We start from the raw sequence: 13,265 nt of genomic DNA, 5'->3' as shown, positions 1-13,265 counted from the left end.
GTGGTTGGTCACCAACATTTTGTCACGTCTCACGTTATCGCTGCGGATGCTCAGTGAGAAGATGAAGTTCATCCTTTCCCTTGCAAGATGTAGAGTGAGAGAGCCAGGAGAGTTTGAAAGGTTCAGGTAAAACAGAGGGAGATGGATGAGTGGAGAGAAGGAGGTAAGGAGAAATCAGCAAGAGAAGAGAGGATTTGGGGAAGTTTTGGGGAGAGCAGCATGAGCCACAGAGCACCGAGCTCTGAGCCTGTGCCAACTGCAGCTTCTGCCTTTATCTCAGCAGGGCCGCAGCACTTGCTCTGACACCCAGAGACTCTGGGATCAGCCAGGAGGTCCAGGAGAGTGTTTTACTATTTGGACACACCAGAAGGGAGCAAGGAGAGAGGACCTGGAGATGTGTCTTACTGAGGGGGCCGAGCCCCTGCTGTGATGGTACACTGGGGATGCCCAGGGCACTCCCCTCAGCCCCTGCACATCCCCAAAGCAGGAATCACAAAGACTCTTGAGCCACAGAGCCCTGTGACTTCAGGACCTGGTTGTCTCCCTCCTTTTTTTTCCCCTCCAGCAACTCCTGACATTTTGTGATATTCTTGGAACAGCCAGAGCAACATCCACAGCCCAGACTGGAGGATAAACCCCTGCCCTTAGTCTTCTGGCATAACCTCAAGGGATTTATGTCCTGTCTGTCAGGGTGTGGATACACACACTTGCTTCAAATTGTCTCCAGCTAAACCAGAGGCTCCTCTGGGAATATAACTTTTCTGGTACTTTCCTTCAGCAGTGACCAGTTTGCTGAAAATTTAATAGGAGAGATCATTTCAAACCAGAAGATGGACTTGTTTTGAAAGCAAGATCTAAGCAAAACCCTTTGGCAGTGGTTTTCAAGTAGAAAACACACTGAACCTTCTCTTTTCCAGCTTTCTCTGGGAGGAAAATATGACATAGAGAATAATTTTTTTCCTGTCTCTGCCACTGACTGGACAAACAGCAACAAGGCAGTTTCTCCTCTGATACCTGTTTTCCTCTCTGCTGGCAGGGATAATATGTCCATAATTCAACACACAGGACAAGCTCGTGGGATTGAGAGAGAAAATGCTTTGGCACATAAATAGTTGGTGCCACTGGAGGCTTCAGTCTAAGCAAGGAGAGGGCAACACTTGGTTTTCATCAAACCTGAGTTCTCTGAACAGGCTGTACCAGAGGTTAATTCAAGCCCCACACCTGATGCTCCCCAGGAACTTTGTCTTCAGACCAAATCCACCTCCCATCAGTGCTTTAGATGGGGGCTGTGCCCTTGGACTGCAGCTGTTTGCTTTGCCTCAGGACAAGGTGCTCTGTGTGAGCTGCTGTGTGGCTTCTCAGGCACCAGGAGATGGTGAGAGATAAGCTTCTGTAGTCACTGTACCTCGGGGCTCAGATCTTCTGCTTCCTCTGTTTCCCCAACCTTCACAACCCCCCTGGGCTCTGCAGCAGGGCAGGCCACAGTCCCCCCCCACGTGTCAACCAGGGGAGTTCCACAGGGGACTCAGCTGAACTGCAACAAAACTGCAAGAAAAGACTCCATCCCTGCAGCAAAACCAGCCCAAGGGTCACCTGGTTGATCAAGGAGACCATCAGGGAGTGAAATCCTGGCCTAGTAGAAGGAAATTACAAGTATTTAGTTGTCAGGTGGAAGCAGTTCAATAATCTGAGCTGTAGGTGTGTTAAAAAAAATTTAGAATAGTTTATTTAGAGGATGACCAGGCTTGAAGAACAAGATGCTCATTTCATCAGCACAGAGGGGCCAGGTGGGATCCAGGAGGTGAGGAATGGGCCCTGGAATTTAGATCTTTAGGAGCCATGACCACCTTGGAGGGTGTGTGAAGCCCTGCTCTGTGCTGAACAGGGCTGGCAGTGCCCAGGGGATAAGAAGAGCCTGGCAGGGGCAGGAGGACAAGCCAGTGGGTCCCACTGCTCCTCCCCAGCCCAGCTGCTTCTCACCCTAAGCCAAGGGGGAAGGGGACTCAGTGGTTCCCTGTCCTGTGTCACACCCCACTCAAAGCTCACCAGAAATGCCACCTTGGTGGTTTCCAGTGAAAGAATTGTATGTGAAGGTGTCTGGAAAGATCCAGATCTGCTGGAGCTAACAGAGTTCATCCTTGGTGAAACTGGTGAGCACAAAGCTCTGAGGTCACAGAATAACTGAATCAGAGAATTGTTAGGGTTGGAGGGGAGCTCTGGAGATCATCCAGCCCAACCCCCTTGTCAAGGCAGGGTCACCTGGAGCAGGTGACACAGGGACGTGTCCAGGTGGGTTTTGAAGGTCTCCATAGAGGGAAGGTCCTGGGATAGCTTTGGAATTGGGCAGGAAGAAGCTCTAATACTGTCTGTACCATCCTGTGCCAGGTCAGGCTGGAGGTGATCATGGCCTGCTGCTGACAGGAGGCACATGATCCCAGCTGAGTGTCCCCTGTGCTGGGACAGCATCGTCTCCCAGGTGCTTCGGTCTGGAACTGCTTGAGAAACAAAACCAGCATTTGAGAGATTAAAGCAAAACTTCACAAGGAGCCTTTCCAGGTCCTGTGCAGGTGGGGGTGTGTTGAGGAGCAGAGAAGGAAGTTCAGGGAAGAGCTGCTTTGGACTTGTCCTCTGTCTGTGGCCCATTTTCTGTCTTGGCAGCAATACTGTAGTAGTAGGAGCGGATTGTGTTTTCCACTTCTACAAATCCTGGACGTTCTTCCCACCTGAGAGGGCAGAGAAGAACAAGAAAGGTCAACAGAGGGGACAAGAGCAGACTGATGCAATGAGAAGATACCAAACACAGAGAACCTGGGGAGGAGCAACAGCCCAGTTGTACCAGGGCTTAGGAGGACAGCTCAGACTGTTCTGGGATGGAGAGGGTCAAAGACACAGAGCTTGGACAACTCCCAGGATTGGCACAGGCAAATGGAGGAGGATGGTAATAAAAGGTTCATCATGGAGCGGGGAGTGACACCAAGGCAGGAGAGACCAGTTGCTTTGTGTTGTCACCATTCAACGTGCTCCAGCTTGGCCTGGCGAAATGTGTCCCTGCTCACGGCAGGGCTTGGAACAAGATGATCTTTAAGGTCCCCTCCAAACCAAACCATTTTGGGATTCTGTGGTTCTGATGGACCTGCCACCCAGCAAAGAGCTGAGCTGGTGAGAGCCTCACCTGTAGGTCCAGCACTGCTGCATGAGGGCGAACATCTCTGCGGGGCAGTCGCTGGGACGGTCCAGGCGCTTGCCCTGCTCGATGAAGTTGTTCACCTCCGGGCCCTTCATTTTCTAGGACAGGATGGAGTAGGAAATGCATTAATGTTCTTGGAGCTGCCACAGGGTTAGAGGAGACAGGTCAGAGCTGGGCTTGGGGCAAAGCTTTGGACCCATGGGCCACAAATGCGTCACCGTTTCCAACCCCAGCACCCACAAACTGTCTCAGGCTGTGGCCCATCTTGCAGACCCCATCTTGTCCTCCCCACAGACCCCATCACATCCATCCTGCCAACCCCATCCCACCCATCCTGCAGACCCCATCCTGCCCAGACTCCAGACCTCATGCTGCAGACCCATCCCCCCCAGCCTAGAGACCCCATCCCCCCATCCTGCACACTCACCCTCCAGACCCCATCCTGCCCAGACTCCAGACTTTATCCTAGTGATCCCATCCCACCCACCCTGCAGACCCCACCCCAGGCATGGCAGTGGTTGAAAAGTGACTTTTCAGCTCTGCAAGTGAGCAGAAGGACCAATGATCTCCTTTGACTCAAACCCAAATGTTTAGTTTGTTTTCTGTTTCTTCTCCCTTCAATGAACACAGAGCTGCAGGATCCAACCTCATCGTGCCTTCCATGAAGTGTAAGTGGACCTTAGCCCTTTCCCCTGTGTCCAACAGTGGGAACACCAACTCAAGGAAATAGGAATTGTAGTTTCTGTGTGTGTCAGTTGTGACTGTGTCATCCACTTGTGATGGACCCAGCTCTGCCTCACTTTGGAGGGTTCCATCCTCACCTCGAAGGGTTTCTGCCTCATTTTGTGGAGTTTCTGCCTCATCTTGTGGAGTTTCTGCTCCACCTTGAAGGGTTTCTATCTCACCTTGTAGGGTTCTATCCTCACCTTGTAGGGTTTCTGCCCGTAGCTGAAGGCCTCCCACATGGTCACACCGTAGCTCCACACGTCGCTCTTGCTGGAGAACTTGTGGTAGTTGATGCACTCGGGGGCGTACCACTTGAGGGGCCACTTCCCTGCTGTCCTGGCCTGGAGCAAAGCAAAGGGGAACATTCCCACCCTGAGACACAGAGCTGGGAGCTGGGCCTGAATCCTGCTTTGCTAAATGTTTGTGTCCAGAGCAATCCAACGGTGCTGAAAAAATCCCCTAAATCCTGAGCTCCAAACCCCAGTCCTGGAGGCTGGAGCTTGTTGTGCAGGACACAGAGTGCAGGATGCTGACCTTCCTGCCACCCTGCTCCTGCACCCCAACCCCAGGGCTGTTTAATCACAGAATCATGGAATGCTTTGGGTGGGAAGGACCTTAAAGCCCATCCAGTGCCACCCCCTGCCACGGGCAGGGACACCTCCCACTAGCCCAGGTGGCTCCAAATCCCGTCCAACCCGACCTTGGACACTTCCAGGGATGGGGCAGCCACAGCTGGTCTGGAAATTCCATCCCAGCCCCTCATCACCCTCACAGCCAAGAATTCCTTCCCAATATCCCATCTCACCCTGCCCTCTGGCACTGGGAAGCCATTCCCCTTGTTCTGTCCCTCCAGGCCCTTGTCCAAAGTCCCTCTCCAGCTCTCCTGGAGCCCCTTTAGGCAGTGGAAGGAGCTCTAAGGTCTCCTTGTATCCTTCTCCTCTCCAGCTGAACACCCCCAGCTCTCCCAGCCTGGCTCCAGCCCTGGGGTAACTTGGTGGCCTTGTCTGGACTCATTCCAACAGGTGTTTCTTGTGCTGGGGGCCCCAGAGCTGGACCCAGGATTCCAGGTGGGGTCTCTGGTTCTCACTGCTGGAAGAGCAGCCCTGGCTCACTTTTCGTCCCCTTCTCTTCCCTGCTCTTTGCTCTGGCTCCTCTCATCCCACTGCACCACGTCCCCCTTGCTGCCTCTGCAGCCATTTGAATGCCCTCCTTGGGACCCAGAGCTTTGCAAACCCCCTTTTAGTGTCCCAGCAGTGAGACCAGTCAGAGTGTGATGTTGTGCAGCTCCTGAGGAGTCCAAAGCTTCTGTCTCTGGGGCTCTCAGCCCCCAGCCAGGAGGGCTCCTGCTCCTCACACTCACCTTGTAGTAACTGTCATCAGCACCAAGAGCCTTGGAGAGCCCAAAGTCACTGATCTTGGCATAGTGCTGGTTCACCAGCAGGACGTTTCTGGCTGCCAGGTCCCTGTGGACAAAGTTCTTCTCCTCCAAGTACTTCATCCCCATGGACACTTGGTGCATCAGCTCCACGATATTGCTGATTGCAATCTCATCTCTGGGGAAGATGAAGGGACAATTCACTAATAAAGGACCTGCCATGGTCCCCTCTGAATTTTTCAGCTTCCAGGGAGAACGAAAAGGGCTGTCCTCTGCTCAGTCCCTCTTATCCCACACGAAGAGACATTGCAGCTTCTCTGCACCTCCAAAGCTCAGCTCACCCGGCAGCAGAAAATCATCCAGAGACATTTAATTCAATACTCACTTCTTGGAGGCCAAGAACCTGTTGAGGGGCCCTCCAGAAGCCATCTCCATCACCAGCATCAGGGACTCTGCCTCGCAGACCCCGATCATGCGGACAATGTAGGGGTTGTCCAGCTGGTGCATGATCTGAGCTTCCTTCATCATCTCATCCTTCACTGTTTTCTCGTTGTTGCTCTTCAGCACCTTTATGGCCACATCAATCTGCTTCCTGCAAGAGGAACACGTGTGGGATGAGCTGAGCAGCAGCTGGATTCAGGTATTGTAGCCAGGAATGCAAAACACTTCTCAAGTGATGCTGTTGGACCTCTCAACAGACTGTTTTGGCAGAGCCCTGCACCATCCTGGTATCCCAGGCTGAAGAGGAAAGGATCACCTCACCCTTCTAAGTGTAGGCCAGGAGTTTCCATCTGTAGATCTGAGGGCACATCACCTCACACACCAAGATCTGTGTCATTGCTGCCACTCTTCAAGGAGGAAACTGAGGCACAAAGTAGGTGAGGACCATCTGTGTGGGCTCATAGACAAGAGCCCTCACATGGACCTGACCTCAGGAACATGGACCTGCTCCTCTGAACCCATGAAGTACCTTCAGGGTATTGGAATGAGATGATCTTTAAGGTCCCTCCCAACCCAAACCATTCTGGGATTCTTCAGAAGTGGCAGTGGTGTGCCCAGGAGTGTGTGGGGCAGGTTCACCCTCAGGGGAGTGAGGCTGTCACTGAAAACCCATGAAAAGTCATAGAATCATAGTATTGTGCCATAATATCATTGAATCATTAGGGTTGGGAAAGACCTCTAAGATCATCAATGAATCCCACCATCACCCACTAAACCACAGCACGAAGTGCCACATCCACTTGGTTTTTGACCACTTCCAGTGGTGCCGACTCCACCAGGGCCACCACCACTGACCTTCCAGACTATCTCTTATACCTCCACCCCATTACCATTTTAAGGTCCACCCAGCTAGAAACAAGATAACTGGGGACACCCCTGAGCCCAGCTCGGATCTCTCTCCTCCAGCTCCCTCCTCACCCCTCCAGGTAACACTCACTTCCTCATTTTGTAGACTCCTTTCTTGACACAGCCAAAGTTTCCTGCCCCCAGCTCCACTTCATCAATCATCAGGTGGTCCCTCTTGAGGAACAGTTTCTTGTCCTTCAGTTCCTCCGGGTCACTGTAGGGGCTCTCGTAGACACTGGTGTCCATGGGCAGCAGACGGGACTTCCCGGCACCTTCTCGGGGGACACAGTTGTTTAGAACCACCTGCCCTTCCCCGTCCCTCTCTCCCTCACTGACTGGGAGGCCAATTCTCCTTCAAGCTCCAGCATTTATCCTCTCTCATGGACATTTCCCTTCCTTACACAACCCATGGCCTGTCCAGGTTCCAGCTGCTGAAGGAGCCAGGATGGGGAGAGGTGGCTGAGCATTCCCATTCCACATATCAGACTCTGCAGGGCTTGGGCATGGGCAGGACATCACCCCACTGAAATACAGCTGAATCCATGGATTATTTAGGAGGCAGGATGGAAGATGGGGATAGGACAGGGCTCGATGTACTGGGTAAAACAGGGAATGGGATAAGGCTGGATTTACTGGGAGCTCAAAACCCTGAAATGACTGGGATGCTCTTGGGTGCCTTTGTAAGAAAGGGGTCTACAGGCAACCCCTGTGGCTCCTGTGCCATCCCCAGGTCCTGTCCCCTGCCAGGACAGGCTCTCAGAGGTGCTCACCTACAGGCTCTGGTGTGTATCCGTCCGCATTGAGGGGCCCCAGGTTTCTCTGGAAAAAAAATGGGGATAAAGTAGATGAAGGAGCACAGGGAAACTGCCTCAGTTAGAAGTGGAAAAGGAAGGGACAGGGAGCCTCTGCACCCCAACAGAGCCCAGATGGTGATGCCCTTAAAAGGCCCTGAGGTGGCACAAGAGATGGGAGGGGTATCAAGCCAACATTCCTCTTCCAGTCCCGGCTGGCAGATCCCAAATCAGGGATCAGGCCTTGGGGGATCCAGAGCCAGGCCCCCTGAACACAGCACCCTCCTCCAGTACAGCAGAGAGTGGCAAAGATGTGGGACATTCATTCAGCACAAGCACTGCTTGGAGTCACCAGGACATGGCAGTTTTGGGCACCACAGTATAAGATCTGAAGCCATCAGAGAGTGTCCAAAGGAGGGCAGTGAAGATGGGGAAGGGCCTTGAAGGGCAGACCAAGGGCACTTGGTGTGTTCAGCTGGACAAGAGGAGACTGAGGGGAGACCTCACTGCAGTTCCAGCTTCCTGGGCAGGGGCAGAGGAGGGGCAGGGACAGAGCTCTGCTCTGGGGGGACCAGGGACAGCACCCAGGGAAGGGCTGGAGCTGTGCCAGGGGGGTTGGGATGGATCTCAGGGAAAGGTTCTTCCCCCACAGGGTGCTGGGGCACTGCCCAGGCTCCCCAGGGCAGTGGGCACGGCCCCAAGGCTGCCAGAGCTCCAGGAGTGTTTGGACAACGCTCTGAGGGACAGGGTGGGATTGTTGGGGTGTCTGTGCAGGGACAGGAGTTGGACTGATGATCCCTGTGGGTCCCTTCCCACTCAGCATATTCTGTGATCCTGCGACGTGGGAGCCCAGCACGGATTGTGAAAGCTCCTGAGACAATGGGGGAGTGCTCAGGCCTCACTCAGCTCCACTGGGCTCTGGGAAGGGCTCCCAGCCCCCAAACTCCCTGGTTTCAACACAGCTCAGTTCTGGGAGCTGTGACTGAGCCCAGACATGCCCCAAGGCCAAGGGAGCACAAAGACCTGGCCAAGGGCCAGTGGGCTGAGTGTTCCCAGAATCCAACCACGTCCTCCTCGCTCCTGCCTGGCAAGGAGGGCAGGGGCAGAGGCCCCCCCCCCCCCAAGGGTGTTGCAAGGAGCTCAGTATGAATGGAAACCATTTTCAGCTCCAACAGTAGCTGTGCCTAGTGATTCCTCATCCCCATCCGAGCTGGAAAAGGGACAATGTCACAGATGGTCCTAGTATAGTCCATTGGAGTTACCAAGTTTTAGGGAAAAGCAGAGTTTGGAGAGCAGAGTTTGATCAGCAAAGCCTGAAATGCAACAGCATTAAACCGCTGAGGAACCAATAAAAGAGACCCCCCCAAAAACTTACGCTCACAGAGGGGTGGGTTGGTGGAGCCGGTGCTGCAGATGCTGCAAATCAGGAGAGAGAAATTAGGAATTTGCCTAAGCCTTAGCAGGATCAGAGCAGCCCTTGAAGGGTTGTGTCTGATCACATCCCCTCCACCCCCAAAGGACAGTTTTCGCAGCTTTAGACAAAAAAAAAAAGGTGTGGAAATGTGCCTGGATATGGGTGTTATTCCCAAATCAGTGGGAATAATCAGTCTCCATCAGTCCCAGAGCAGAGCCTGGCTGAGGAGAGCGAGGGTCCCATGGGCAGGCTCTGAAGGGACATTTGTGACACTTGGACCAGCAGAAAGTGACCCATGGTTTGGATCGTTCAGCTCCAGGGACCCACCAGGACCCAGCCTTGCAGGACATGTTTCCTGCTACCTGAAAAGCAGGTGATTTTCAGAAGCCTTTTGGCTCACCAGGAGTCCCTGATCCATTTGAGGCGCTGGTTCTCCCCATCTGCTCCTGCCTTTGGGCGTCCTTAGGCCAGGCCAGGAGAGTGGCCACTTTGAGCAGACAACATGACATGAGACTTGCCCAGTTTGCCAGAGGAGCAGAGACCTCACTGCTCCCTGCCCAGCAAGGGCTCAGCAAGGTTGGACACAGCAAGGGAAATGCGGGTTGGCACCGCTCAAACTGGCACCACTTGGTAGCAAACCCAGGCCCGGGGTGGCACTGGGAGATGTCAGCTCACCTGGCAGGTTGGGGTTGGGACAGGTTTCCTTCAGGTAGAAAATCAGCCCATCTGGTTTGAGTTTTAGGTATTCCACCAGCTGCAGAAGGAATCGGAGGAAAAAGAGATTATTGTGAGGAAAACATTACCTCTTTTTTTGTTGAAGACAACTTTTGTGGCTTATGGCAATGATTCCTCTCAGATTTATGCAGGCAAGGACTAGAATGTTTCTCTCCTCTGTCTAAAAGGAGATCTGCTCACTCAGGGATGTCCTACAGTAAGTGCTTGTATATTTGGATATCTGCCAGAGCTGGGAAGAACTTTGGAAGTTAGATAAGGACCAAAAAAAGACAAAAGGAAATCTCCAGTATGAGATTTTCAGTGTAATATTATTGTCCCAGTCAGAAAAGTTTTTTAAATCCTTTTGTGTCTGATAAAGCCTGAGAGAAACATTTTGCTTTCCTAGAGGAACTCCAGGGTTAGCTCTGAGGATCCCAGGCAGCTTTTCCCTGCAGCACCACTGGTCCAAGCACAGTGGGGATTTGACTCTGGCTGGAGACAACCAGCCCAGCCCTGGCCATTGGACCACAGGGACACAAGGCTTTCTCTTCTCCTCCTGTCTGGCTCAGATTTCAGCTGCAATTGGGAGCCTGACATGGTTCTGTTGCCATAAAAATGCCCCCAGGCCTTTGTTTTCAATCAAACTCAGAGTGAAAACAGTCCTGGGAATTTGGAAAATTCAGCAAAACAGAGTTACTGTCCCCCCAGGCAGCCCTGCCCAGGGGGAAGCTCTGGGATCTGCTCCTGGAGCAGGTCTGAGGTGGGTGCCAGGGGGCACAGCTGGGCTCTGGGGGGGACATGGACTCCCCAGCAGTGCCAAGAGTTGCTGGACCATGTGTCCCATTCCCTAAAAACCCACCCCACCTTCATAAGGATTGCTGGGACATCGCAGCCATGTCCCCTTCCCACTCTCAGGGGTGACAGGATGTGTCTCCTGCCAGTGGGATCTTCAGCCACATAAAGATTTCAGCAGCTGGCTCCAGATTTCTGCACTCCCCTACTCTCTGCACCAAAACCAGTCCCTCAGAACATGATGTGGCAACCTGTAGCCAATGGTTTTGCCAATCTTGGAGCAGTCCGGGGAACACACAGGAGGGACTACATGGGATGAGCAATTTCAGGGTTTTCTGAAAGGGAAAACAACCCATACCACCACCCATGGATGCTCTTAAAGCCTTTAAAGGTCCATATGGCCTTTCCTGTCCCTCAAGGCAGCTACAGTTGGTCAGAGCCTGGTGCTGATCACACCAAGGCTGTGGTTTTGATCCATGTATGGGCCATTCACTTCAGAGTTGATGATCCTCGTGGGTCCCTTCCAACTCAGAATAACAAGTGAAAAATGCCTGTACTTTCTTAGACATCAGTTTTCAGCACCCCCAGCACTTTACCTGCCAGAGTGTGTCGAACTTGGTGCCCTCAGGGATGGAGTATTTGCCAGACTTGTCCTGGTCCACCCTGTAGTGGTACACAGTCTTGCCATAGACGAGGGACAGGGCATAGGTGCCATTTTCCTTCCTTTCTCTCAGCCTGGAAGGAAGGAGAACTATTAAAAGTAGCTCTAGAATTTGCCCTGCAAGTTGTCATGGTTGCCAGGGGTGGGTGGGCACGTGGAAAGGTGTCCCTGAATCCACTGTTGGAATTGCCACCTTCCCGACACCCCTCTGAAGATGCCGAGGGGGATCCTTCAACTTCTGGTTTTTGCCTCTCTCATGGAATCTAAGAATGGTTTGGGTTGAAAGGGATCTTAAAGCTCATCCAGTTCTGCCCCTCTGCCATTGTCAGGGACACTTTCCACTAGCCCAGGTTGTTCCAACCTGGCCTTGGACACTTCCAGGGATGGGGCAGCCACAGCTGCTCTGGGCAACCTGTGCCAGGGCCTCCCCACCCTCACAGGGAAGGGTTCCTTCCCAATATCCAATCTAAATTTCCTCTCTTTCCGATTAAACCCATTCCCCCTTGTCCCATCACTAAAGTTCCTAATGAACTGTTCTCCAGCTAATTCTTCCTTTCCCTGACTCATTCAGGAGATAATTCAATTAAGAGCTGTCTCACCTTGGCAGAGATGCAAAGCAAATGCTTTCTCCTGTGTTTTATGGGCCATACATTGCCAAACTGTCAGTGTTAAATGCCTTCATCAACTGAACCCTGTATTTCATATCATCCAGTGCAATGGAAAGCACATTTCATAGAGATATTTCAACATGAGAAATAAATAAAGCTCAAGATTGGCTCTTCATGGAGTCCAGGCACTGTCTGGGCAATAACAGATTTGGGGTCTTAACCCCTGTCTTTGACATATCTGTAACCAGCCTGACCATAATCAGCTAAACCTCCTCTCAGAACTGTCATGTGAAAGCAATAATTACAGGATGGTGGAGGTGGGGAAAGGGTGAAAAGCACAAGGATCACAGCATCTGCCAGGTTTTGGATACTCACAGGAATTTCCCGTCAGGTTGTGCCCCCGAGTAGAGCCTCCGCTCAGCCTCGTCCCGGGTGATGCTGCCGTGGTACCAGGCCATCCTCTCATGGGCTGTGGTGGCAACCAGCTTCTCCACCTGTGGAGCCTGGCTTATGATGGCCTGTTCCAGTGCATCCCCCTGGAAAAGAGTGGGAAAGGAGACCTTCTGCCGTTCTGCTGCACCTTTGCAAGGCTTCAGCACAGCTGATTTTGCACCAGTTGGGGCAGATGACACAGGAAACTTGGAGGGTTTCCTAATTAAAGGGACTGCAACCCAACAATGGGTCACAGCAGAAATCTGTTCTGCTGCAGAGCAGAATTCCTTTCTTCTCTCAATTGACCTCATCCCTTGAATCCAGCTGAAGTCCATTGACTGACTGGTGAGGAAAGAGAAAATCATCACATTAATGTGGTGGAACTTGATGCCAGGATTGTGGGGTGTCTTTCAGCCTGACATTCCTTTGGAGGGGGTCCTGGTGGGTGGAAAGTCGGGTGTGAGTCAGCAGAGTGTCCTGGCAGCCCAAAGGGCAACCGTGTCCTGGGGGGCATCAGGCCCAGCATCGCCGGCTGGGCCAGGGAGGGGATTGTCCAACCCTGCTCTGACCTGGGGTGGCCTCACCTCGAGTCCTGGGGGCTGTTTGGGAGCCACAGTGTCAGAAATGTCTCATCAACGTCAGAAGGATGTTGGAGAGTGTCCAGAAGAAGCACATGGGGATGGGGAAGGGTCTGAGGAGCAGCTGAGGGCACTCGGCTGGTTCAGCTGGAGCAGAGGAGACTGAGGGGAGACTCCTCGGGGGCTGCAGCTCCTGCCCAGGGGAGGCGGAGGGGCAGGGACTGAGCTCTGCTCTGGGACCAGGGACAGGACCCAGGGAAGGGCTGGAGCTGTGCCAGGGGGTTGGGATGGATCTCAGGGAAAGGTTCTTCCCCCACAGGGTGCTGGGGCACTGCCCAGGCTCCCCAGGGCAGTGGGCACAGCCTTGTGGGTCCCTTCGACCTCAGGAGAGTCCAGAATTCCATGACTTTCTTTAAATCAGAAGGTCTTTGGTGCTCCTGCCTTCTTGGCTGCTCACCAGCTCCAGACACCAGAACTGCAAGAGCACTGCAGTCTGGAAATCAAGCGAGGGACCCTCAATTCATTTCCCTGGGCTCACACCTGCTCTAAACTGTTATTTTTCGTTGCCAGGAGGTGGCGATGTCCTTTGTGTTATCTGTCAGTGGCCACAGATCTGGTTCGTGGAGAAACCCCATAGAAT

General features: G+C 52.9%; 1 protein-coding gene across 2 annotated transcripts in view; it reads right to left on the bottom strand.

Moving 5' to 3' along the window:
* Positions 1-2,576: 2,576 nt before the first annotated feature.
* The window catches only part of LOC108509122 (tyrosine-protein kinase ZAP-70), a 31,670-nt gene continuing 20,981 nt past the window's right edge, over positions 2,577-13,265 (bottom strand). The window contains exons 1-12 of one of the 2 annotated variants that reach the window (XM_017838386.1): positions 13,083-13,186; positions 11,991-12,151; positions 10,943-11,081; positions 9,516-9,594; positions 8,802-8,842; positions 7,406-7,454; positions 6,727-6,907; positions 5,674-5,880; positions 5,274-5,466; positions 4,114-4,254; positions 3,173-3,285; positions 2,579-2,723 (exon numbers count right to left, since the gene is read on the bottom strand). In XM_017838386.1, the coding sequence (XP_017693875.1) occupies positions 2,600-2,723; positions 3,173-3,285; positions 4,114-4,254; positions 5,274-5,466; positions 5,674-5,880; positions 6,727-6,907; positions 7,406-7,454; positions 8,802-8,842; positions 9,516-9,594; positions 10,943-11,081; positions 11,991-12,073 (1,350 nt within the window). In that variant the 5' untranslated portion in view covers positions 12,074-12,151; positions 13,083-13,186 and the 3' untranslated portion in view covers positions 2,579-2,599. Of the gene's footprint in view, positions 2,724-3,172; positions 3,286-4,113; positions 4,255-5,273; positions 5,467-5,673; positions 5,881-6,726; positions 6,908-7,405; positions 7,455-8,801; positions 8,843-9,515; positions 9,595-10,942; positions 11,082-11,990; positions 12,152-13,082; positions 13,187-13,265 lie in introns of those variants that run through there. The other variant, XM_017838385.1, reaches the window with a different exon arrangement.

The sequence above is a fragment of the Lepidothrix coronata genome, unplaced genomic scaffold (assembly GCF_001604755.1).
Source record: "Lepidothrix coronata isolate B3197 unplaced genomic scaffold, Lepidothrix_coronata-1.0 Scaffold336, whole genome shotgun sequence".
NCBI classification, from domain to species: domain Eukaryota; kingdom Metazoa; phylum Chordata; class Aves; order Passeriformes; family Pipridae; genus Lepidothrix; species Lepidothrix coronata.
This window is presented reverse-complemented; position numbering and strand designations above follow the sequence as displayed.